The sequence below is a fragment of the Carettochelys insculpta genome, chromosome 2 (genome assembly GCF_033958435.1).
Source record: "Carettochelys insculpta isolate YL-2023 chromosome 2, ASM3395843v1, whole genome shotgun sequence".
Taxonomy (NCBI): domain Eukaryota; kingdom Metazoa; phylum Chordata; order Testudines; family Carettochelyidae; genus Carettochelys; species Carettochelys insculpta.
This window is the reverse complement of record NC_134138.1, coordinates 114,561,039-114,588,419: the sequence shown is the minus strand read 5'-3', so window position 1 is coordinate 114,588,419 and position 27,381 is coordinate 114,561,039. Positions and strand designations below refer to the sequence as shown.

The window sequence follows — 27,381 nt, the reverse complement described above, 5'->3', positions numbered from 1 at the left end:
GCCCAACTCCAAGGCCCTCCACCAGAGGGAAGTCAAAAAAGGACAGTTTCCCCATGGCCTGGCAATTCATATGGGTCTGGGGCTCCTGGCTGCTGCTGTTGCAGGGGCAATGGTGGCCAGAGCTCCAGGCCCTTTCAAACACCGCTGGAACACTGTGCATCACACTCTGGGTAGTGCTGAGGGCTGGCTTGCCTCAGGCCCACCCCTTCCCCTGGGGCCCTGCCCCTTCAGGGAGCATGGAGACACTGCTCCCTACCTTGGCCAGTGGCCCAGCAAGTCTGTTGGCCCCCAACCAACAACTGTGTGGAGAGCACACCTGTTCAGATAGGCACACAGTGTTTGTTTTTCCTTGTGACTGTACCTGGCGGTTGATGGGCTGTTGGATAATGTCCCCTCCGACCTATTTCTTTTCATTTTTTCTGATTCTCAGTGCATGCATTCCTCAGTTTTGGGTGGGCGGTGAGTTCCAGTTACCTCACCACACAGAACAGCATAGGTGGCCGATTGCAAATACAGCTAGGACCAGTGGTCTCATTGCTGACCCAACTGAATGCTAAACTGGCTAAACTTAAGCTTCCCGTAAGTAGAGTGGAAATGCCTTCAGCCACGTCAGGATTGGATGCTGATGTAGTTTGTCATTCAGGTTCTGCTGGGGTGGACAAGCAGCTCTTCAGGTGTATGACTGTGGGAGTGTCCACTAATTGCATTCACTCTTGTCTACCACATGCTTAAATGAGCAGTTCTGCACCGTTCCCTCCAGCTGCTGATGGAGACTGTGCCTGGTGATGGCACTTGATATAAAAAGTGCATTTATTTTATGGAGAGCCATTCTGTGTGCTTGTCACTGTAGCATCCGGGCATCTGGCTTGCTCTTTCCTCTTGCTCTGTATAATGATGCATTACAGAAGCACTTTTCAATTGGAAGTACAGCTGTACTCTGAAAAGTGTCAGAAATAAAACAGCACTCTGGGGCTTCAAGTTTATCGCTGCTCCATGACTTAAATGTTAATGCTCAGATGACAAAGAAGAAAGGTGCTGGTGATGACTTCTTCCAAAATGCTCACAAACCTATATTATTTATTGATTTCTGCCACATATGACATCCTCTGGAATTGGAAACTCCCTGCCACATAAAGGCACTTTGGCTTAAGACAATAATTAATTATAGTGGAAAAACATCACTGTTGCTCAAAAGGCAAAATCGGACTGCTGTGTAGTCTAGCCTCTCTCTCTGAGATCAAGTGGAGGCAGGTTACACACTTAATGCTAATATAAAAATCAGGTCTGAATACTGCAAAGTTACAGACATTCAGAAAGGAATAGGTACTTAAAGAGAAAGCTGAAGTACGTGTGTGCACATGTTGCATGCTCACATCTATAGATGAAAGCATTTGAATTTGTCCTTATTGTATGATATTTTTCACTGAACTTCATGTAAATAAGCTAGAAAACTCTCTTTAAAATTAAACTGCCCATGTTGCAAACTCATTCGGGGGTCTCGGTGCCTAGGTACACAGTCTCTTGCTCATGCATCATCACCAGTGAAGGTTCTGAAGCTAGAACTTGATTAACGATTCTGTTGACTGTGAAGTGAGCCACAGTAAAATTCAGCTTGTTGACTTGCTGTCAGCTGTGTAGATACTGTACTGTTAACTGGAGAAAAAGTAGATGAGTAGATGCCACTCAAGCATCCTGATGTGACTCTAAATGGGAACTGATTTATGCAAGTAAGAAGTTGTCAGTTTTTAGAGTGATTTGTCAGAAGATAAGCACACTTCTTAGTTTAATCTCTTTATCCATATTAAATTATGTGAGAGGCTCAGAGTCACTGATATAGGCCTTACCATTTCAAAAAGCCTTTCTTACCATATGAACTTCTGTGATACTTCGTGAAGCAGAATGCATGTGGCTCTCTTCCAGTGATCAAGATGAGGGGTTGAGTATGTCCCTTTGTTTTTATAACACAACATTTTCTTCAATCCACTAGTAAAGAAGTCCTCTAATAATGTGTACCTTCAATAAATAAATACATTTTTGAATTTGTTTACTGGGAAAGCCTGAATACTATACTTGTGGAAACCGTGACATTGACAGAGATTTAGCTGATAAAAGCAGGTTCATGCTTTTTAAAGAAATCCTGGTATTACAGCTTCTAGCACTAGCTATTCTTGGAGAATCTGTAACTGGTCTTGGTACAATTTGATTTCCTGACATGCTGAAATTGACAGAAAAAATATACACTTGGTAACAGTGATGTGCAGCCTCTCCCTAACTCCTTGTACCTGCCATGATCAGGTGTCGCCCACCTTTCACCAGCCTTTGCAGTCCTGTTTCAACTGGAGTGAGAGAACAGGTCTGTGACAGCTGCAGAGTTACCTGTGCTGCTGCAAGGCAGATGACGGCTGATCCCAGGTGGTGTAGGGGAGGCTGGGGTCCTGGGTCCTGGCCCAGTGGAGCAGGGATGCCTAGCAAGAGCCACAAGGAGGCTGCCTTGACTCCTGCCCAGAAATGTCTGCCACACTCCTGGATGATGAATGAAGGAGTGGGTTTGTGACCAGCAGGGTTGGAGAGAGCACCCTGTGCTACTGCAAGGCTGGTGTCACCCAGTTCCCTGCAGGCACAAAATCTGGGGAAGGCTGCAGTCCTGGCAGAGCAGAGACCACTGATCAGAGATCTGAGGAAGAGTCCCTGTCTGTGAGAGAGACCACACTGTTGCTGACGGGGCTGCTCCTCAAGCAGAAGACATTCCACACCCCTTGCTACTGGGTGTCCACTGTTCTCGAAGTCCTAGCTGGGGTGTGAGGGTCTCCTCTGAACCCCTGCTGTCACAGCTCTGCTCTCTTACCAGGCAGAAGTGTGGGAGCCATACCCAGGCAGAAACTGTTCAGCAACACCCCATGACTAGGGCTTGTCCTGCTCTTCGCAGTCCTGGCTGGGGGATCTCTGCTCTGCAGAGCCAGGAATGCAGCTTCTCCTGCATTTTGTGCCCTCAGTGTCTTGGGCGCGTCTCAGCCATGCAGCAAACCCTGGTCAGTCCTGGGAGCGCCTTACAGCCTTGCTTTCACTACATCCTTAATTCTACCCCTGTAGCACCCCTCCCTGGTTTCCAACAATTGTAACAACAAAAATGTAGTTAAAAATAAAAAGAGGCAGGGTAAGGATAATTCAGAGTGATTATTAAGTAACTGAGTGCTGTGTGCAAACAAAGCATTTAACTGTCTGGAAGGAAATGCTTTTAATAAATTAAACAAAAAAACGCAGTACACTCAGTAATTCACCCAGCTGCCTCGGAAGTAAAACTGATTGGCTTTAAAAAGCACAGTCTTCTGTGGCAGTAAGATGCATGGAGAACCTCTGGGGAGTGAGAAAAGGCCTACATGAAACCAATTAATAGTTTTTGGCAATAAGGTATGGTTGATAAAGCATGATTTATCTATTCCTGGCTCTACCGTGGAATAAAGGGCAAAGCAGGTAACACCTCTGGAGTTCAGTTTCCCCAGAGGTAAAACAGAGGTTGCCTCACTTGGTCTGAGTTTCACTTTACCAATGTTTGTTGAGCTCAGAGAGACCTTTCTTTCAAGCCTGAAATCAGTTGGTGGTTTTGGACTCAGTACTACCCCTGCCTGTCAATGAAATGTCAGTTGGGGTTTTGTTTTGGTCTTTGGGGTTGATTGGGTTTTTTTTGACATGTTTAGAAAGAAAAGATATCTGATCCCTGTATGTATGAGGTGAACATGCCATGTGAACTGATTTGTTAGTTTTCAAGCTAAGAATTATTCTGAATAATTTCTTCTGTCCAAATAAGCACATCTTTATTTTATTTTATTCATAGATGACTCCTAAATCTAAAAGGAAAAGCATCCACAGTAGAATGCTCCGGCCTGTATCTAGGGCTTTTGGTAAGTGGGTTTCTTTACTTTTTTTAAAATAATTTATTAAAATCACTTTGTTACATGCAGAAGGTGAGGAAGGTGTATCTGTATTTGAAAATGCAGAACACACTTGCTCGGGGTTGCAATGTGAGGTCCGGAGAACTTACTTTTTTTTTTTTTTTTAACTTTCTGTGGGGAGAAACCAGATGTAAACATTTATTGACTATGTCCCTACCAATTTTCTACTACCGTAAAGCAAAGGATGCCATTGCTTTCTGTTTAAAATACTGTATTGTGCTAATTAAAGGTTTTCATTGCTCTTAGAAATGGAATTTGACCTGGATAAAGCACTGGAAGAGGTACCTATCCATATAGAAGACCCTCCGTTCCTTTCCAGCAGACCAGACAAACGAACTTCTGGATTCATCTCAGAGCTGCCATCTGAGGAAGGGAGAAAACTGGAGCACTTTACAAAATTAAGGCCTAAAAGGAATAAAAAGCAACAGCCCAGCCAAACAGCAGTGAGTGACTATTAAAAGATTGTTGAGGATCTAAGTACATGGCTGCTCCTTGCAATAAAGACCAAGTTTGCCATCCCCAAGTACTCCAAAAGCATGAGTCAGGCCCCCCAGAATGACCACATTGTCGGTCTTTAAGATCATACATTTTTTATTTGCTGCTGTGTTTTTGAGCCCTCAGGGTGTACTCAGGTCACCTTTCCAAACTTTTCTCTGTAACATGAGGGATAAAATCTTATTTTAATTTTTAAGTGAAAGCTGAGATTTTCACATAATCACATTACTCCAGGAAAGACACTGAATATTGTGAGACTTGGTGACACTGAAATCTTTTTTCTGCGCAAAAAGTGAATAAACTGGTATGAAGTCCTATCTCCAGCACCCCTCAGCAGAACCGTATCATGACCTCTGAGGCAGTTGAACCAGTGGATCTGAATAGTAATAGATCACACTCTGTACTGTGGCCTGCACTAGAAAATAAAGCTCACTTCTCTGCTGCTGGTAGAGCTCCTGGGGAGCTCAACTAAACACACAGGTAGAGTTTCTGTGGCTCTTTTTGCTCAGTAGACAACCTCTGAGGCACTTTTCTGTGACGTGTGCACCCACAAGGCATCTACAGACAGAATTTGCACTTACACTTATATAACTAGATCCTTGAGGAGGACAGAGAGGGTATTGTACCACTTGTCAGCACTGCTTACCCAAGAGGCGGCACAGCCCAATTTGGCCCCTGCTGCAACTTGGTGCAGCCTTATTGTTGTTCCAAATTGTAGTGGCTGATAACAGTCTCCTAGAGACCCTTCCATTGGTCTGGTCTGCCAGAGCAGAATTCAATGGCCAAATGCTCCTGATGCTGGGAAGGGCCAAGAGTGGGTAGTATAGAGTTTTAAGCCACTCAGGAGTTCACCTGTACCAAAGGAAATTCCTACCATCTGTTGGGGTCTTTTTTTGAAATTCAACTTGCCATCTCTTTTGCACTGACAGTGCAGTGCAAGGCGACAGAGACCTAGCTAGCCCTTTCTCAGTAGCACACTACAACCTTGTTTTTCCAAATTTGTCATACTAAACTGAGTCATATTCTCCCACTTGCTTAACTTCCATCAGTTTTCTGAACTTACTCAATGCGTGCTCTGGCATTGTGCTCCTCTAGTGCTGGAAACATATACCTGCTGTTATGAAAGACTAGACATAGGCACTATTTCCAGGCATAGTCAGGTTCTATTATCTTCTCATTCCATTATTGCATACCGTCATATGTTTTCAGAATCGGAAGACCCTGTTGTTCAGTGCAGGGGGCAGGGCAGATGGATGGTGTTTTTAGTGCAGCGTTACCTGGAACAGAAATATGTCACCCAGCATAGATGGCATCTTGCAGATGAAAAGCTTTGATCACTGTTTATGAGCAAGAAAGTGTTGTTCCTTATGTCAGGGCAGCATTTCTGACAGTGAAGCCACATTTGGATGACAGGACTTTGGTTTTTTCCTCTTTGCATAGACTCATGGCAACACGCAGAAAGTTTGGTGGGTGGCTTTATTGTCCTATTTTATGCTGCTTATTAGCAGGTGGGGAGGGGACACGTCACACCCTTCAGATATTCTTTAAGGAAAAGTGTGGTTTGCCATTTTCTACTTGTTTACCCCACTTACGTCAGGAGGGTCAGGTCTAGCTTTACCGAAAGATATGAAGCCTTATTTGTGTATGCAGTCTTTCCCCCTTAATTGAAAGGGTGAGGATGCTTAATTTTTAACAAAAACCTCTCTTCTCCCAAGATGTTCTGAGGCATTGTAATCATAGGTTTTCACAAAAAGCAAGCTGACAGGCTTTAAGTAGACTGAGTCAGAATGTATTCCCCCCTCAGTTGCTCGGCATTCAGTCTGCTGTGAGGTCATATCCCACTGATTTTTCCATAAAGAGAGAACCTGAATGTTTTAAAAAGAAATCCTTGTTTATTTTTTAAATTTTTTCCTTTCAAACCACTTTCTTACAACATACAGAAACAAAACAGGGTCACTTAATTTCATGTTAAGACCACTTTCACTTCTGAATATGTTTTACGTATTGGTCATAATTTTTTCAGCATTAGATGAGTAAAGTATATAATATGCAGAAATCAGTTTATTATCCCAGTACCAAATAACTGACATTACAGTATGCATCTGTAAGAATGTTCTGCGTCTTGGTTATTTCGACGGTGATTTACCCCTGTGGCCTGTACATTTTTAGTGATCCAGTCACAGTATTCAGTGGAATTTAGCTTTTTTTTTCCACATTCCTGCCTCCTTCAGAACTGCTCTTGTCTTTGATGATTAAATATTTCTTCTCTAGAGAGTTTCAGTGCCAGCATTAAATGGATTCTGAATTCTGTTGAAATCAATACCCAGTTTGTTTGTTTTCTAACTAAAGAGGTACCTAATTACATAAAGAGACAATATTGATGTTGACCAAAACCAGATGTCAGGATTGTGTTGTTCTGATGCTTTCAGTTAGACAAGTTCTCCTCGTAAAAAGAACCGTTCTTGGCATCAGCTGTAAGGCAGCGTGAGGACATGCAGCTTAGATGGTGTCTCCCTAGCATGTCTAAATTTTATCAGGGGCTACGCCGATCCCCAAATCTGCAAAATATAAAAGGTGGCCTAAAGCCACCTTAGTTCCTGTGCAACTGAGATCCAGGTTTAGTGCTGTACTTCTGAGGAGCCTGGTCAGATTCTCCTCTTACAGGTATGGGAGAACAATGGCTATTAATATCAAACTGTCCCTTATTAAGGCAGATAAGACAGTAGCCTGAATACGAACTATTGTATTGACACACATGAACCTCTCTGGCTCCTTCGTTTCTAAGACATGCAATGAATTTATTTTTCATCTTGTTAGATTACAAAGACAGTAACTAGAGCACTTATTTACCTCTGTTGCAGCATTGTATTCCTCATTTGGAAACAGAAGTCCTTTTGGTAATGTTGCATCATTTCCTTTTAAAAAGATTGTGCTTTTTTAAATTAAGGGAAACATCCTTTTTAAAATAGCACAGTGATGACTGCTCTGATTTCCAAAACGCCTTATTCTGGGGCTGCTGAAGGGTCCTCTGTAGAGCCACTTAATGATGCTTTATACAGTGTCTAAATTGGGGAAAATTTCTCTTTTCTGGGTATGGAGCTGCGAAAATTATTATTTGTGAATCATTATGGAAAAGTGGCAGACGGAGGTAAGGCGAGGGAGAGAATCCTTCTCATAATATTTAGTGTGTTTTGTATTCTGAGTGCCATACAGACTGATCTATATAGTATTCCGGTGAGATGGTCACCTGGGTGTGATAATCTCTCCCTTTGGTCTTTAGCTTTAAGATGTACTTTTCAGAGCACAAAGAGGCATTAGACTTCAGCACTCAATGAAGGTCAGTGCTGGGTACCTAACGTCAGCCACCTAAATGTGGCACCCATTTCAGAAGTTTTGGCACAAAGTGCCTTGCCCAAAGCCACAGAGGCAATCTGTTAGAGGCATAGGCAGCACACTAGAGTTCCTTCCTTCTTGCTGCCAACAGATTTTTTTCCCCCATTGCACTTGGATTCTCAAAGGCTTTACCTCTGGTGTGTTTGAATTGGCAAGGGCTATGTTGGTTCATATCAAGACAGACTCTCTTTTCAATCACCCCTGTTGATCAGAGGTCATCTTTTTAGAAGCTTATCTTTATCTTATTAGTAACAAGCAGTCCTGTAGCACCTTAAAGACTAACTCATTAATCAGGTCATGAGCTTTTGTGGGTAAAATCCACTTTAGATTTAAATTATCTGAAGAAGTGGGTCTTACCTACAAAAGCTTATGACCTAATAAATATGTTACTTTAAGGTGGTGCAGGACTACTTGTTGTTCCTGAAGCTACAGACTAACATGGCTACCCCTCTGCGACTCATTATCTTTTTAGTTAATCTTTTTAACCAAACATCCTCCCTTTTTCATTCCTTTTGGATTTATAACTACTTATTTTCAGTGAGAGTTCTTACTGCCATGCTGTGTTGCTTAAGTTATGACTAATCCTTTATGCCTGAACCCAAGGAAATAAAGAGTCAGGAAAAGTGTTGTCTGAATAATATGTGGCAGCAGGCATTCAGCTTTAATGATGTTGTTGCCAGAATAACTAGCAACATTACATTGAGATTGTAATGTAGAAGAGAGTGTTTGTTTTTTCAGGTGTGTGGGGCAACACCTCAAGAAGGAGAACAGAATGGCCTCATGGGTAGAGTGGATGAAGGTGTTGATGAATTTTTTACCAAGAAAGTGACAAAAATGGATTCAAAGTAAGTGCAGAGCCTCTAATGAGTCAAAGTAAAACCCATTTGTTCATACTGATCATTTATGAGGATGAAATATATTCATGGTTAACATACCGTATTTGACTTCTTTTTCTAATGTTCAGATCTCCAGCCTTTTAAAATAAAGTCCAATGTACCAATAACTTTGATTCCTCTGACTTTGAAAAGCTCACTTTGAAATAAATTGCTTTTCATATACACAATGAACCAGATTATCAGCTGAGATATATTAGCATAGCTCCCCTGACTTCTTCATAGCTTTAAATGATGTCACTTGTTATGGCATCACTGGACCTATACCATTTTACACTGGCTCAGGCCCTGTATCTTTAATGTGAGTTGATTTAAGCCTGGTGTCTTCCATTATTGATATGAAATTTATGCTTATGGATAAAAATAAATCAAACACTTGCTTTACAAAATTGCAATGCTCTGTGTTTATATGTATGACTCAGTCTGAAAGGTCTGCTTTCTACATCTCACACTGCAAGAAACCCAACCAATAGGGATGTAAACTAGAGGTATGTGTTATAGAAACAACAGTGAGATGTTCTGATTTCTTTTAGTATGAATGTACAAAAGAGGTAGCTCATGACTACCTAAAATGGCCTGTTCTTTGTGATACTTGACACTGAGTAAATAAAAGTAAAACATATTATTTACTTAAAGAGTAAATGTTCAATAGGTGGAGGAGAGAGGGAAAGGAAGTGCTATATTCAGTAATAATGGGATTTTTGTACAAATTATTTGTATCTTTAATTTTTTCATGGGTTACCAATAATTTCATTTTATGAAGACCAGCAACTTTATCAGTATTTTACCAGTTTTCAGGGCAAGTATTAGATAGGGCACATGTTGCCACCCAAAGTACCATATTCCCTGAAAAGCTGTGGATTGGGTACATGACTGATCAGAACTACGTTGATGGTTTGTGCAGAGTTTTGGAATTTCAGAAGGAGCAGCTCCCCCAAGGGCTGTGTTTTGTCCAGTATCTGGATCCTGATACAGTAGATACAAGCTACTCCAGGGGGTGATACCCTTAAAAGAGCAGACATATTGGACTTATGCTTGGGGAATGACTGAATTAGAAACACCCTGATGCATCTTGCAGTTCAAGAGTAGGAGTTGTGAGGTCCAAGGTACCCTGAAAAGAAGTAAACGAAATATGTGCCTTTGGTGGCTGCCTGCCTCTCTGGTATTATGAGTAATGCTAGCCTTACAGTTCTTAGTGAATTTAATGGAGTTTGTCCGATAGCATCAATCGTACTAATCTCTAATTCATAGGCCTTGGATAATAATTGGACACAGAGCACCTGACTGATGATGCAGACAGTTTGCTTTGCCTACGAGAAATCATTTGGAATGATAAAAAACAGGTATTTTTCCAGGAAAACACAGAGAATATATGAAAATGTGTCTGTTTTTTAGGAGATCATCAGTGAAACGTTCAGACACCAATGAATCCAGTGAAGTGGTTGATGAAAGAAAAAAAAGAGATTCTCGGAAAAGTGGGTTTCTCAACTTAATCAAACCTCGATCCAAATCTGAACGTCCTCAGACTGTAGTGGTGGCAGAAGAGCCCTTGTCACCCAAGGGTGCTGTCAAAAGCCCAGCTGTGGACACTACTAAGAAGGAGCAGAAATCAGCTGAACAGAACGGCAGCACAGAGCGAGCTGAGGAACTAAAAACACCAGACTCTCTAGAGGAGATTCAGCCAGAGGATGGTGGAAGAGCTGAGAAGGGTGACAACAAAGGCAGCCCACAGGGTGGGCGTAGGTATGGGGTGCAAGTGATGGGCGGTGGACTCCTAGCTGAAATGAAAGCCAAGCAGGAAAGAAGAGCAGCTTCTTCGCAGAAGGTGAGGGCATCTTATATTTGATTTGTGGTGACTCTAGTTGATGAAGTAGAAAAGAACTGAGCCTCATGAAAACACGCATGGGTAAGAGGCTAATATTTAACGTATCAGCTATGTTAATTTAGCCAGGCAATGTGGGTGAGGTTATAACTTTTATTGAACCAGTTTCTGTTTGTGAGAAAGATAAGCTTTCACACTTACAGAGAGTTCTGCTTTAGGTTTTAAATGTTATAGAGGATGGGTGACTACCTGGCACACAAATGAAATCTGTATCTCAGAATTAAAGCTAGGAAAGATCAACTAATTGCTATCCCCTGCCTCCTTAGGGTTGTTTCATACACTCAAGACTGAGTTTGCGTTAACCAGGTTGGTAAATGGTTCAGCCCCCTCTGTTTTGGGGAATGGGTTTATTAAGAACTGGGTCTTCCACCGTTTGTACAGTGCTGTAAGATCCCCACATTCACGAACTAAATGTTCGTGAATTCAGTTATCCGCAAGCAGCTGCTTGAGGCCGCCACTTCCCGGGCTCCGGCGGGGAGCGCCAGCGGCTGCCGCCTCCCAGGTACCAGGGCAGGGAGTGCAGGCAGCTGCTGCTTTCCAGGGCTCCGGGGCAGGAGCACCCAAAGCCATCGCTTCCCCAGGGCTCCAGTGGGGAGCACTGGCGGCCACTGCTTCCCTGGGGCCAGGAGTGCTGGCGGCTGCCACTTCCCCAGGTCTTTGAGCCATGCCCTCTCTCCCCCGTATTCACGAAAATCAACATTCACAAGGGTTCTGAACACAGAACCTTGTGAGTGTTGAGCCCTTACTGTACTATAAATAAATTACTCTGTCTGAAAGAGAGAATTATTCTCCCACACAATGTTTGCTGATACTCTGTTTCAATTTTCTTTTCCTTTAGTCTTATTACAGATTCTTCTGTAATTCCTATTCTTTCCTGATGCCCTTGAAATACATACAATCATGGAAACCACCCAGACCCACCGACTGGGGGAGACAAAGGGGGCAGTTTCCTCAGGGCCCAGCAATTCAAAGGGGAACATAGCTCCCGGCTGCTGCAGCTGCTGGAGTCCCAGGCCCTTTACATTGCCATCAGAGTTCAGTGCCACATGCTCCATCTGGCTCTGAGGCCAGGGGGAAGGATGCCAAGAACTGATTGCCCCCAGCCCTGCCCCTTCCGCTCAGGGGTACATGCCCTTCCGGGAGAGTGGAGCCATGCTCATCCACATCTTGCCCAAAGGTCCATGGAGGCCATCAGCTCCCCTAAAACTACCTCATATGCAAATGGGATATTTTTCAATATGCATTTCAGCTCTTTTTTTGTTGAGCATTTATTGAATTGAACAAAGAACCCTACTCTCAGTACTGTTCAATGTCTTTGTATAACTAAATACGTAAACTTCTTTATAAGTGTGGCACCTGTAAACCTGTTTTTTTTCACTGAGTGCAATAGTTTTAAAGCTGCCTTTCTCCTTAGCATTTAAACTACAGTACGTGGAACCCTCTTGTCAGATGAAGGCATTCTGCATTAATTTGTAGGCATTCCTGCAGCATTGATAGCCAATGGCTATTAAAGGGAAACATAAGTTAAAAATCTTAGGGACGGGGAACAGAAATTTCCTATCCCATCTGAGGCCAGATTCTGCCATCCTGATTCATTGTTCAATTCATCAGCCTGCTTGGTGCTGTTTAAAGCAGAAGCCTTGTTTCAGTGTTTTTAAATGTAAAGATTAGAGAGCCAGAATACCAGTATGTTGTAGTTTTTTGAAACATTGTTAGGTACAAGCACTTCTCACTTCAGTGGGTTAGCACAGACAACATTGGTTGAAAAACTGGACAAAAGGGTCATCACCCATGCTGGTGTATAGGGTGTGTGTGCAAAGGGTGTGAATGCACCTCCCTTCCCATGTCCAGTTTCTCTCCTTTCCTCCCTGCTGTGCTGTACAGAGGGGAGCCTGCAGGGCATGATAGAGGAATCCAAGGCACTCCGGGAGCTGTAGTTCCTTGGCCAGCTCCCTGCCTACAGATTTCTATAAAACCTTTATTACTGTATGAATTTTTGGCATGTTATAGCAAAATCATTTTACCACTCACCGTTGCCACTCAGATTTTTCATTAACCTCTCTTATGCACATTCATTGGTGAGTGTATTGAACTCCTTTATGTGTAAAAAAAAAAAAAAAAAATGCAGTCCACATTTACAAAAAAAGCACACCCTGCCACAGAAATTCCTGACTATGGGCCTGTCGCTTTTTGGACTAACATTTTAATTTACTTTTTAACAATGACTCTTCTTTACTCTTCGTATTTCTTTCACCTTGGCAAAGAAAATAGACTATTCTGGTTCTCTTTTGTTTGTATTTCATTTCTAGCTTCCATTCCCTTGCCCAGTGATGTAAATCCTGTAGTTGCATTGCAATTTTCCTCACATGAAACCTTTTTTTGTTGGTCTTAGAGTTTTGTAAAAGCTAGGGTTATGTTTTGTATGTCTACACTACAGATAAAATCCAGTGACACACCTGTGTCAGCTGACTAGAACTTCCAGAGGTTGGGCTGCAGTTTCTTCGTAGTGTAAACTTTGAGGGGCCCTGGGACATTCCCTCCTCACAGGATCCTAAAGCCCAGGCTCCAGCCAAAGAGCTTGAACAAGTCTATAGTGTGCATTTAAATAGCTCCTTAACATGAGTCCTGTGCAGGCACTTCCATTAGGTGTCTAATTACAGGGTTGACATAACCTGTAGGGCTACTTGTCACCTGGCAATATGGGGTTTTTTTTCCTTGTTCTTTTTTAAAGTGGTGGTCAGAAAAGTGAATTGAAACAGGATTTTTGTACAAAAAAGTAATTTGTTTATCTTTAAGATTAATCATAACTTTTTGTACTGCGTTGCACACGAAAGGAATAGCTAATGCTCAGCAGGTTAAAGTTCATGTACATTGTTCAGGGTTGAAATATATAATGGCTTTGTTTTCATTTTGATCAAATGATGAGTACACTGAGTAATTCAGGAGATCTTAATCTGTTTTGCTTTGGGAGAATTCCATTTTACATAATTTCAGCTATGAATAGAAATGTATCACTAATTCACTTAAAGTTTTCAGATTTATCAGGATTCTGATGTTAGTGAATTAAATTGTTCTTAAAGCTACAGATGGTTGTTTAAATTCAGATCTATCCTGAGTAAAAACAAAGCCATAAGGAATTTACTATTTCATTCATGACTTTCTACAGTCTTATTAAAGTTACGAATGATGCGCAGGTGCATAGTAGATGAAAAGATGGTAAATGCTTTTTAGTTTTCTTTTGCTGTGAATTTGATGTGTGAATTGGCATTAATGCCACAAGATAAATGAGTCAGAATCTTTGTTTTTTCCCATTTTTTTCTCTCCAGACATAAAGATCTTTTAGCTCCATCTAGTGTTTGCAGAACTGAATATTTAAATATCTTTAGCAAGATACACAGGCTGCCAAGCTCCTTAACAGCACTGGTTGTTTATCAAGGCTTTCATTAGACTTTCTGCAATCTGAGGTGCAGATGTTGCATTCTCCTGTTCTGCCTTTTCTTTTTTTAATGGTGCTACATTCATATTTGTGTGTGTGCAGCACAATAGCCATTTTATATGTGACACATTCAGTTATTGAGTCATAGACAAACCTAGATTGCAGCAAGACTAACATAGCTCTGGTACAAATGACACTTGCTGTATTTGTTCGCTCTTCCTCATAGGCCAGTGACAGACACTGCTGATTTCATCAGCTTAATGCATTCTCTTTGCACACATGCACCTGATACAGCATTGGAAAGACTATGTTGTCTTAAAGTACACTGTCAGGGGGTGCCATTGCTACAGAAACAGGGAAAAACAATGAGAGCATCAACACACTGAAATGATGACTTGGGCATATTTGCCTTTGTTTTGGTTAGATTAATGCTTCTGTGTATTATTTCAAGACATAAGAAGATTTCTTTAAACTCAAAAACATCAGTCTAAAGGGTAAAACACAGTCTAGTACACAGCTATGCACAAAATTTTTACTTCCTCAATACTTGCGAAGAAAGTGATTATTTTTGTAGGTATAAATGAAAATTCACGATCTATGGTTAAAATAGAAAATTATATTCTTGAGCACCCACTAACTTTGCCTACATTAAGAAAATTTTCTTGAAAATGTGAGGGGTTTTTACCTTTAAAAAAACAGAAAGAGACTAACTGACATTTTGGGTGTGTTTACAGAAGAAGAATGTAGTGTGGGGGCAAATGTAACCAAAATAGACCACGAGGAGAACTAACAATAGAAAATGAACCTAGACCTTTTGTATAGTGGTATAAAGTACAACATTCCTTCATCAGTGAGTTTTCACTTTCTTTTTTTCTTTTCTTTTCTTTTCTTTTCTTTTTAACGATAATTAAGTTTATATGGGACTATGCACATAGAACCTGTCCATGGTTAGGCCTGCTAGGGGAGTGAATTTCTACTGACATATTTGCAGTGTAAAACCCCTATTGTGGATGCAGCTGTAACAGCACATCTTATCCTCAGTAAGGAATTATGCTGCTTTACAAGGTGGAGTGATGTAAATCAAGGTGACATATTTGAATCACCACAATTTTTTTAATTTAAATCAAGTTATCAGAAAAGCTCAGATTGTGCTTAGAGTGCATTTACTTTGGGAGTAAACATCACTGAACTCCCTGGCACTTCTGGTTTTTAAGAAAGCAAGTACAGCATGGAGTTCCTTTGGAAAAGCTGAGTTATGGTCTGTGGCTGTGGTGTTCCAAAAGAAGAGGTGCGTATTATATAACATAAAATTTAAAAAATTATAGTGGCAACTGGCAAGCTTACTCTCTTACTGCAGCTTTCTGAACTGTATACTTGTATAACCTAGTTAATTAGTTAAAAAAACAAGGATTAGGTAGACGAAACTTTTCTTCTTCCAACATCCAAGATGGCATACAGATTGTGATTTGTCAAGGAAATTCCCACTTATACTAAAAGTCAGAGAGTCTTGAAGAATGATGCTTTGTAAAGTGAATTATTTAAGTTACTAACCAGTTGATCTCCTCAGGCGTAGCCACATCTTCATCTACATCATTTTCTTATAAAATGCAGTTTTCCTTATGATGTTTCATTCTTGAAAGTAGACCCCTGCATCATTGACTGGCACTGCTTACCCTTGACACATTTTCCTTTTTTCCCCGGGGAAACAATTTCTTCAAGCTATTCCTAGGTGACGGGGGGCGGGTCTCTTATGCCCAGAGTCATGACATTTTTTCTGTGGCAAAAGTGTGGGGGAAATATAAGAAGCTGTGTGTCTTTGCTGAATGATGTCTTCCCTTTTTCTTACTTGTCCACCTCGCTGTTACTTTCAGTGCTTCCTCCATTTTCCTATAATCAGCTCCTCTGCCAAGTTTGGGCAAGGTCCACCACTGCCGAAGCACGGGACAAGAACAATCCTCTCCAGCTTGCGTTCATCTTCATACATGTTACTTTAGTCTTCTGAGAAATAGAAACTGAAAGCCCAAAATTTTGAAAAAGCGAGAGCAAGTAATTGGGCTGGACAGACTAGAGCCATTTATTCATTTTCCTGAGTCTGTAAGTGTTAGGAATGTAGAATCCCCCCCAGTGTACCCCCACCCCACCTGTAGCATGTCAGGGCCACAGCTGCCCTGGCCAGGCTGGACCACCCCCATCCACGGTGCACCAGCAACTTGGGCTGCTCCTCCACCTGGGGCACACTGGAGCACTCCCCACCAGCAATGGCCACATGGGGCTAAAACAACCCCTTGCCGAGCTGAGGGGGAGCAGTTCCAGTCCCTCCCAGTTAATTATAATAATTATAACCAGTAAGCCTCATCCGTTTAGTAAGAGTGTGTGGCATGTTTGTGACGAGACATAACTGTGTAACTGTTATTTTTAAACAAGAAATTTACCATTTTATTAATTTTTATAATATAAAAAAGTGGGTTTTTTTAAATCATTGATTTATATCCAGCCTAATTTGCACAGTTTCTGGTTGGAACCTGTGGGTGCTAATGTAAAGACAGGGTAACATCACAGTGCCAGTCACAGCACACTGGTGTCCTGATGGCAATAGTGTGTCACGAACGTGGTAGTTTTATAATGCTGGAAAATAGGAATAACAAAGCAAAGAGTTTGTTTGTTTTTCAGAGTTTGATATCTGTCTTCAAATGGCAAATTTAAACCAAGGTGCCTGTAAAATGTATTTTAGTTTTTAATTTAAGATTCACACTTTATGCCTAGCCTTCTGCACACTGACCTTCCTATTTGGTGCTGGTTTGCAGGGTAACTTGTGTGGTCTGAACTGTTCTCCTGGTCTCTTTATACATATGAGTGAGCAGGATACTGAAAAGAATAATTCCAGAGATCAATTCTTGTGCCATTGTATAACCAGGATTCTCTCTAAGAGGGATACACACACATTCCTGGTGCACTTGGCCTCTAGACAATAATATGGGTCAAATAATTTACAACTCTTACAGGTGTTTTATCCCTGGCAGCAAAGACATCATGGCATGGTTAAGATTTCCAAATATTATGCTTGAAATTTTGATCCATATTTTGGTACCTAAATAAGATACCTCATATTTATATCATGTCTGATATTTTAAAGATTTTGGGCACCCAGCAGTTCCTAAGAATCAAATTTAAAAAAAAAATGTTTATTTCACTGAACTCCAATAATAAGAGTGGTCATCTTGAGTGGAAAAGAACAGTTTTTAACTGGACTGTTTGAGTCCAGCTCTCATTATTCCATGGCAGGTTTGTCACTATGTGAGCATGTCGTCATGCCTCTGCCAGCCCTATAGCCTCACTGGTAACCAAAATTGCTGTGGTCTCCCTCCCACATATGAAATTTCCAAGACTGAAACCAGAAACATAAAACCAAGTCCAGGCATAATTACTGGAGCTCCAGTATGCAATTTTTAACTTCTGGATATGAGCTCCTATGTAACGAACCACTGCATTTTGTGATGTGTAGGTAATAATTTTGAGGGATCCTCTTTTTCTTTTTTAGAGACTAGGAAATGAAGTGGCTCCCAGAGAGAGCTCTCACGACACCTCCGTGAGCGCTGAACGGCTGGATAGCAGTGGTACAGGTACAGTTTGTTTGAGTCTCCTTGCTTACAGAGCTTCCTGTACTGCCAATAAAGTGAGCACTCAGCCTGAAATTGCATGTCCAGCTGCATGTTGTGTGCCTACTAGTTAATAAGCAACCCATTCAGATTGGTATAGCTGAAAAGGGATTAGAGAAGAAAGCTAGTTTACTTTCTGCCTTGGACAGCACTTTGCATATCGTCAGTTTCAGTGGGGGGCTGTTAGCCAGTTCTTTCACTCATACAGTGCTCTGTGGGCATGGGGTGAGAACTCCGTATGTGTGTTTCCCCAGGCCCTCTAAACAGCCGTTAGTTGTAACAGCAGCAGCAGCAAAGGTGTAACTGAAGAGCAGGAGGCAACAAGTGCAATGTGCATAGAGACAGAAGGGGGCACTAAATCAGTTTGCTCCTGTCATAAACAAGGCCAAATACAAACAGGAGTTCATGTTACAGAGTTTATACCAGTGACTGTCAACCTTTCTGGATTCTTGTACCCGTTTCAGGAATCAGAAGCTTGAGCCCTGCTACTCCGGGCTCAAACATGTAACTTAGCCTCAGGGCAGCCCCTGTGGCATTAGGATCTGGACATGTGACTCGCTTGAAATCCCCTAACACAAACCCTGCACGAGCCAACCCCACTAAAACCATCCTGCCACACCCCTGTGGGACTCATGACTTCCAGACTGAGAAACCCTGATCTAGAGGAGTTAATGTATCCCCTTGGAAGACCTCTGCATACCCTTGGTTGAGAGCCATTGGTTTAGAGTGCTCACAAAAAGGGTGCTGGCTTGATAGTCATGCAACCAAAGTGCTTAATCCACTGAGCAGATCCCTCTCAGTGAGGAGCAGCTCAGGGATGCTCTGTCACCATGCCTGAGATGTGCCTGGTCACCTTGGTCGACGAGGATTTCTATGCTAGAGTTGGTGAACTTTTTGCTGAGATTGTTAAAAACGGGTACCAGCTGCTGCCATTTTTGGTAGCATTTCAGGTGATATGAATAGTCTACTAATGGGGCTATAACCAAGGTAGAAGATGTCCCTGTGTATCTTAAGGAATCCCGTTCTAACTTTTGGATGGTGAAGCTGGGAATTTCAGGAGTATAAAATACAGTGTTGCCAAATGTGTGAAAAGTGTTCACAAGCCATGTTCAGAACAACATGGACTGAGCTGAGCTGTCATGCTAGAAACCAGTTTATGGTTTCCAAACCATTCCTAAATGTGGTTTAGATGTTAGTGTAGAGAGAAATTGTACAAGAGAGCCCCAGGAATCAATGCTTTTAAATCACTGTCATCTATGGAAGAAGAACCTTTTTTGCTATCTGCATTCTGATGAAAGAAACAGAGCTGAGGTTAGAGGACCATGAAGGAGGGCACTCTAAGTGCTAACGGGTGGCTGATCTCCATTTTTCCTGGTTGCTCACTCCTGTAAATGACATATTTCCCCTCCCCCCCATCAGTGTGGGCCCTTCCTGCTTCTAAGTGTCTGGTCCCCTTTCAGCGCTGCAAGGAACTGTCTCAGGCTGCTCCTGTTGTGGTTATAATGTGTTATTGTTTTGGTTAATTTATATCAACTTACTGTGTTCTAATAATATTCACAGGCCTGAGGTTAGAAAGGCAAGTAATGGAGTTAAAGGAGACTTGCTGGCTGTTACTGAGAAAACAGTAGGCAGTGTATAACAGACAGAGTGTTTTCCTCTCTTAGTTCATGTAAGAAACTGCTAAATGTTAACCAGCCTCTCCCTTTCTCTCTCAAACACACCTACAAGTGTGGTGGATAAAAATGTGGAAAGCCGTCCGCTGTTTTGCTTACAGTGCAAAGATCTGTCGCACAGACATGTGTGCACCACAGTTTTCTCAATTCGCCCACAACTCAGATCCAACAGGGCTGAAAAACAACTACGTAAGCTGGAAAAACATTTTGGATATTGGCCTTCAGCTAACTGTATCAACATTCTTCCTCCCCACCCATCGCACTTGGAATTCCTGTGCTCAGCATTACTGTAACAAGTAGGTTTTCTGAGCTGGCATAGCTAGGCCGAGTCAGCGTCTGTGGGCACATGTTTTGCCTTGTCAGAAAGCCAAAGCAACCTAAACGTAGGTGAAACTAGAATTATGTCCATCCCAAGCATAGAAATGGTAAATCATTAAAACTGAAGAATGCTGTCACCCAGTACATCCAAATCCTAAAATGGATTGCACATGCATGTGCATATAATCCTCCTGGAGTCCTCCCAGGGTTTGGAGGCAGGAAGGAAATTAGGGTGGGCAGTTTGCTTATTTGCAGTCTAGTGTCCAGCACGCTTTTTATGCCAGCTTGCACAGCTGGCTCTATCAGTATTAGCGTTAAGTCATGGGAAGCAAGTGACATCTGTGTGCAAATACATTCAGTCTTTGCTTGGTAAAAATATCATGCTGGCAAGCTTGCTAATAAATGTGCAACTGTGTATTCTGTATGCAGAGTTACTAAATAAATTAGAGTCATATAAATAGGGTTGCCACGGCTAATGGATTTCAGATCTGATCTAAAAGAATTAAAAACAAAAACCAGCAACTTGCACATCAGGTGAGGATTTCCTTCCTGTGTCCTGGATTCAGCTGTTAGTCTTTGTAAGGGGGGCAGGGGAACCAGGCTGCGATTTCCAGCCTTGGCCCCTGGAAGCTCTATACTTAATGATGCTGGACAGCCAGAGACTGCCTGTTCTGCTGCTCCTCTTCTGGTGTGCAATGGTCCTCTGCTGAAATCCCACCTCCGTATGTCACTGCTGGAGTCCTGGAAAGAGGTAGTAGTCACCTCCTCCCTCTCTTTCCAGTCCCCCTCCGCCTGCATTGATCCACAGGTTTTTCCACCATTAGGGCAAAAGAAAAGAGGGGAAGAGAGGCAGAGAAATCCAAGAGAGTAAGAAAGGGACCAGAGGAGTGGGAAAGAGACTGAAAAGATTTGATAGCTGCAAGAGAGGAATGAGAGATGCCATAGGACAGGACTGAAAGGAGGAAATCTTTGGATAAGAAAGTGGAGCAGGGAAGCAATCCATGTCATCTACTCACGCAAACAATGGAGGAAGAGTGGGGCTCGCTGGCCACCTCCCCAGTATACCCAGGGGTGATGCCACCAGGGGCTACTCCTGAGTGAGTTGTACAGCCTGACAAACACGTTGCTGGTTGCTCATTGAAGCCCTGCTGAACTCCAGGTCCTGAGAGTTCTCCCATCACTGTCTTTAATGTGTGCACATTGCTGCCAATGGTGAGCTTTGCCTTGGAGGTGTAGCTACACAGTATGCTTTATATAGGACATTCTATTTGTGGTGGTGTTTATTATTATTATTATTATTATTATTATTTTAGTGCCTAAACTTCACCAGGCTCTCCCAGAGAATCGTTTTGCCTTGAGTAAAGGTGACTCTGTTCTGGCATCATCAGAAAAAAATCCCAAAACCGAACCAAAAGCTGAAGCTGGTGCAAGGGCTAGATGTTCTTCCAATACGCCCACAAGTCCCAAACCCCCACTGCAGTCAAAACCCAGCCCAACGGGACGTCCCACAGTTCCACAGAAGCCACGCTCTGCCTCTCGGAATGGTGAGGAGCTGTTCAGGCTGATTGGTCCCATTGAAAGAAAGTGTATGAACAGGATTTGCATGTGACCTATCAAGGAAATGCTGATAACTAAATCCTAAAGAGAAATTGAAATCTGAAGAGAGATGTTTCTATTATTTGCTCTTAAATTGCTTTTTTTCCTTTCTAATCTTTGTTTTTTAATTACTAGAACAGTAATTGATAAATTCTGAGAAGAAATAATGACAGATTACAGAAAGTCACAGAGCTCTTTTATGCTAATTATTAACTTTTTATAAAAATATTAAGAGACTCTGCTTTGGGATGAGTAGGCATTGACTACCTTTGTATTTTCTTTTCAACATCAAACCCCTGCTTCTGTCAAAGTGTTTCAACCTTTTGACAAATTAGCTATCACCTCATACATTGTATGTAAACTTCTGCTGTACTAAAACAAGAAGTCCTGTAGCACCTTGTAGACTAACAGATATTCTTCATCAAGTGTCCCTGTGGGTGCTCCACAATAGGTGTCAGGCTCGCCCGGTGCCGCAGATCAGAAATCTTCCAGCAGTTTCTCCTGGATCGCTCATGCGCCAGCGCGCGCTGCTCCCCTGCGCACCCCCGGCCACGTGCGCGATCCGGTCCCTGCCAGTTCCTTCTCAGCCGCCATCGGCTGCAGACGGAATCCGCTCAGGCTACGTCCAGAGTCAGATTAGATAGTGTTTCTACGTGTAAATTGTTGGTTTTTTCCTGTTTAAAAAAAAAAAAAAAAAAAAAAAAGAGGACAAAGAGAATATCAAAAAAATATGTATATAAAAAGTATATAATAAAAAGAGAGAGAGGAGTGGAGAAGAAGAGTGGACGTAAGGCCAGTAGGCCGCCCGCTGCCCTGCAGGCCGGTGTCCGCGATTTGAGTAAACAGGCACGGATTAAGTGCTAACTACCCTATTTAACAGTAAAAGACTCACCGTGATGGCCTCTTCAGGTTTTAAAAAGTGTGAGTCTTGCCGTGAAGCTATGCCAGCCTCCAATGGGCACAGTGAATGTATCCGATGCCTGGGGGAATCACACGTTACCCAGAAGTGTTCCCACTGTGCTAAGCTCACAGCCAGGGCAGGAAAGACAGAGAAATGCGTCTTAAAATGCTCTTGTTTGACAAGGCCCTCCAGCTGGACTTGCTGCAGAGGCCTCAACCAGAAGGGCCCTCTGAGTTCCACAAGAGGAAGGCAGCTTCTTTGACCCCCTCGGTGCAGAAACGGAGGAAACTCTCCCCAGCTCGATCCTTGCCGGCGGTTTCAGCGAGCAGGACAGGCAGAGCACACAGCCCCCAGCCACATACTCAGGCAAGCGGCAGCGCACATGGCAGAGGCTGAGCCTCCGGTTACAAAACAGCCGGCACGCGCGGCGCCTAGAGCGTCGGCCAGGCAAGCGCCAGAACCGGCGGCACCACCGCAGGTGGCACCGACCCCTGCAGCACCAACGGTGCAGGGCCAACAGGCATGGAGCCTGCAGGCACCAGAGGACGTTACCTGCGCGGCACCGCAGCTGAGCGGGCCGAGCGCGGCGCCGACAGCGGGGCCGAGATCCCCAGCGCAGGAAGGGGCGGTGCCAGCCCCGCAGGGGAAGGGAAAGGCAAGAACAAAAACCCGGCACCGCAGCCCTTCTCCGGACAGGGCTGCGCTGCTACTGACAACAAGCCCTCCCCCTGTGCTACACACGCCGCCCAGAAGGCCTGGGTCTCCACCGGCCTATCCAGAACCTCCTTCTCCGTTCCTCCAACTAATGTCACCATGGCTTGGGCCACGTTCACCCTTTCTGGGATTGGATCCCCTGGAATACTATCACAAACCAGTGTCACCGCTATCTGTGTCATCGCGGAGGTCTCGCTCTCCCAGACATCGTGGGTACACACCCCGAGAGTGATCCAGGTCTCCATCCCCGGACCCGTGCCCGTGCTGCCATGGTCGTTCTTATCATGCTGGACACAGACACCCCAGGCCAATGCCCAGGGCAGGTCCCCCCCAGCCGTCCAATACCCCCGTGGACACTCTCAGTCGGGGATGGAAACACAGTTATCTCAAGGGGAGTTAATTTTAGAACCCCGAGACTTTCCTTCGCAATCCTCCAGCGAGCAGGTGTATCATCGGCCGCAGGAACCTGAGAGTTCGAGAGAGGTTTATCCTAGTGGTTCCTCCTCATCCTCCCCAGATGAGGCCATGGCTCCCGGGGATGTCGCTCCCCCAGATGACCTCAAACAGTTCCAGGAGCTGTTTAAAAGGGTGGCTTTCACGCAAGGCATTCAGACGGCAGAAGTGCAGGAGAAACACCAAACTCCTGAAAAATTTGAGACCCCCGGTTTCATCCAAAATTGCTATCCCGCTGGATGAAGCCGTTATGGAGTCAGTCACTACCATATGGCAGACTCCAGCCTCCGCTCCGCCTATGAACAAGAGAGCGGATAAGAAGTACTTCGTCCCGGCAAAGGGCATGGAGTTCCTCTTCAGTCACCCACAACCAAATTCTTTGGTGGTCGAGTCATCCCAGCAGAGGTCAAAGACTTCTCAGTACAAATTGGGGGGATCAGATAAAGATGCCAAGAAGCTAGAGCTGTTTGGCAGGAAGGTGTATTCCTCTTCCACCCTGCTACTGAGAATGGCAAATTATGCGGCAAACCCAGCGAACCATAATTTTGATAATTACTCCAGGCTTACTTCTCTCATGGATTCACTTCCGGAAGATAAGAAGCTGGTGTTAAAGGCAATTGTGCGAGAGGGCTATGCAGCTTCGAGAACGGGAGTCCAGATCGCCCTGGATGTGGCAGATACGGCGGCACGCTCAACGGCTACAGCAGTGGTCATGCGTAGAGAATCTTGGCTCCAGACATCGGGTATCCCGAGGGACCTACAGGTGAAGATCGTGGATCTTCCCTTTGACACGCAAAAGTTGTTTGCAGATTTAACCGACTCGGTCCTCCACTCTAGTAAGGACTCGAGAGCTACACTCAGAACCCTGGGTATTTATACTCCTCCATATAGGAAGAAAAAATATTACCCTCAGCAAAGACGCTACCCGTACCAACCACAGCGTGCACAGTATCAACGGGGCTACAACCAAGGGTGACAACAACAACAGCAACAGTACAGAACTCCCAGACGATGTTCTCAACAAAGCCGTACACCCTTGGGACAGGCCCAAAGGCAACAAGTTTGACAGGCATGTCGAGGGCTGCACTATCACTACCATTGCGCAATGCCACTCTCATCTCATGTTCCATCATCGCCTCAGACCGTTTCACTCCCAATGGCAAAAGATCACCGCAGACAAATGGGTGCTGGAGATCATAGCCACGGGTTACGCGATCCCCTTCCAGTCGCTCCCACCGACGAAGCCTCCTTCCAGGCCTCACCTCCGGGACGCTACCCACGAGGCGAGGCTCAAGCAGGAGGTGGACCACCTTATGTTCATAGGGGCGGTGGAAAGAGTGTCGGAACAATTCCAGGGGAAAGGTTTTTATTCACGCTACTTCCTCACAGAGAAGAAAACAGGAGGCTGGAGGCCCATCTTAGATCTTCGGGACCTCAACCGCTGCTTACGCAAGCAACGTTTTCGGATGATTACAGTTGCCTCCATACTCACGGCACTGGACAATGGAGATTGGTTTGCAGTCCTGGACTTACAAGATGCTTACTTTCATATAACGATCCACCCAGCACACAGGCGCTTCCTCCGCTTCATGGTCGGCAAGGAACACTTCCAGTACAGGGTTCTTCCGTTCGGCCTCTCCTCGGCCCCCAGAGTCTTTACCAAAACCCTGGCAGTTGTGTCAGCCTACCTGCACAGACGGGGTGTTTATATTCCCATACCTGGACGACTGCCTACTGAAAGGGGCCTCGAAGGCAGAGGTCCTACGCATGATCCGCGTCACAGTGGACACGTTTTCTTCGCTGGGCCTATTCGTCAACCTCGCGAAGTCAAAGACCGACCCCACACAAGACATAGAGTTCATAGGGGCATGCATAAACTCTATCACAGCAAGGGTGTACCTACCCGACGCCCGCTTCCGCGCCATCAGTTCGCTGGTGCAAGTCATCACATACAGCCCCACGGTGCCGGTCTTAACGTGCTTACAGCTGCTGGGCCACACGGCGTCAGCAACTTTTGTGATACAAAATGCCAGATTGCACATGCGAAGCCTGCAGCATTGGCTGGCGAGCGTCTACAAACCGGCATCCCACACTGTCCACAGGGTGGTGTCGCCCACGACAGAGGTGCGCAGATCCCTGGCGTGGTGGGTAAACCCCAAGAACCTGCTAGCAGGGGTGCCTTTTCACCAACCACAAATTTCTATTTTTCTTACTACTGACGCCTCCCACATAGGATGGGGAGCGCACATCAGCGACAAGGTGACGCAAGGGCTATGGTCCCCTGCGGAACAGACACTGCACATACACATACTGGAGCTCAGAGCAGTGTTCAACGCCTGCAAACATTTTCGAGACCACATATATGACAAAGTAGTCGGGATCAATACAGACAATACCTCCACTATGTTTTACATAAATCGACAAGGAGGAGCCCGATCCCGTGCCCTATGTGCAGAAGCAGTCTGACTGTGGAACTGGTGCATCGCCAACAACATAACGTTGAAAGCCTCGTACTTGCCGGGCGCTCACAACGTGAAAGCAGATCAGCTGAGCAGGCGCTTCGCGCACACACACGAGTGGCAGATCCGCTCCGATCTGCTACGACCGATCTTTCATGCATGGGGGTTTCTGCAGATCTATCTGTTTGCCACCCAGCACAACAAGAAGTGTCCCCAGTACTGCTCCAGGGCAGGAGTGGGGCGGGGGTCCTGGGGGACGCATTCATGATTTCATGGAAGGGCCCCCTACTTTACGCGTTCCCCCCCACAGCGCTTATCCACAAGGTCTTGCAGAAAGCCAGAAGGGAGAGAGCTCGCATGATACTAGTAGTCCCAATGTGGGATCGGCAGCAATGGTTTCCCTTGCTTCTGCGCATGTTGGACCGCCCACCGCTCCCTCTACCGGTGGCTCCGGACCTACTCACACAGGCTCAGGGGTCCGTAGTGCACCCACACCCTCAGAGCCTGCGCCTACAAGCATGGCTAATCCATGGCTCAGCTCCTTAGAAAGCACACGTATGGAGGGAGTACAACAAGTCCTGGAAAGTAGCCGAAGGACCTCCACCAGGAAGACTTACAAGCAGAAATGGACTCGATTCACAGCCTGGTGTTCCGCCAAGCAGTTAGCTCCCCTTGACGTTCCTATACCGATAATACTAGAATACTGATTGGACCTCAAGAGGGGCGGGCTTTCCTTATCCTCGCTAAAAGTCCACCTCGCTGCTATATCAGCCTTTCGGCATACAGAGGAGGGGCCCACGATATTTGCCCATCCTATAGTTACCAGGTTCTTGAAGGGGTTGGTAAACCTGGACCCCCCTCGGAAACCGCTTCCACCATCGTGGAACTTGGACTTGGTGCTCAGCACGCTAACGGGTCCACCTTTTGAACCATTAGCCACAGTTCCCCTACGTCTCCTTACGATAAAAACAACCTTCCTCCTTGCAATTACGTCAGCTCGCAGGGTCAGTGAGCTCACAGCAGTTATGGCAACGCTGCCCTGCACAGTATTCTCAAAGGAGGTGGTAACCTTACGGCTGCACCCAGCCTTTGTTCCAAAAGTTTCCTTGGAGTTCCATCTTAACGAACCAATAGTTTTATCTTCGTTTTACCCGAAGCTTCACAGCTCCAGCAAAGAGGCACGCCTGCACCTCCTGGACGTGAGGAGGGCATTGGCCTTCTACATAGACAGAACTAAATCCTTCCGGAAAATGGACAGGCTTCTAGTGTCTCTCACTCCCAGGTCAAAAGGGGAAGGCCTCTCTTCACAGAGAATTTCAAAGCACATTGTGTCCTGTATAAAAATGTGCTACGAGCTTCGAAAGACTCCTTTGCTGGCCCTGCCTAGGGCTCACTCCACCAGGGCGGTGGCGAAGTCAACAGCCCTCTTCAAGCGCATCGCGTTAAAAGACATCTGTAGAGCGGCGACCTGGTCATCCTACAACACCTTTGCCAAGCATTATGCCCTGCATCGGGTATCCGAGGAGGATACCCGTCTGTCGACAGCAGTCCTCTCGGGGGCA

The 27,381-nt window shown here is 44.5% G+C and overlaps 1 protein-coding gene across 3 annotated transcripts in view; it reads left to right on the top strand.

Annotated features, from left to right (window-relative positions):
• Positions 1 to 27,381, top strand: part of CARMIL1 (capping protein regulator and myosin 1 linker 1) — a 295,177-nt gene that overhangs the window by 256,626 nt on the left and 11,170 nt on the right. For 2 of the 3 annotated variants that reach the window (XM_074987580.1, XM_074987579.1), the window contains exons 30-35: positions 3,833 to 3,899; positions 4,197 to 4,393; positions 8,577 to 8,683; positions 10,127 to 10,556; positions 17,588 to 17,669; positions 21,010 to 21,240. In XM_074987580.1, coding sequence (XP_074843681.1) covers positions 3,833 to 3,899; positions 4,197 to 4,393; positions 8,577 to 8,683; positions 10,127 to 10,556; positions 17,588 to 17,669; positions 21,010 to 21,240 — 1,114 coding nt within the window. The remainder of the gene's footprint in view (positions 1 to 3,832; positions 3,900 to 4,196; positions 4,394 to 8,576; positions 8,684 to 10,126; positions 10,557 to 17,587; positions 17,670 to 21,009; positions 21,241 to 27,381) is intronic. The other variant, XM_074987581.1, reaches the window with a different exon arrangement.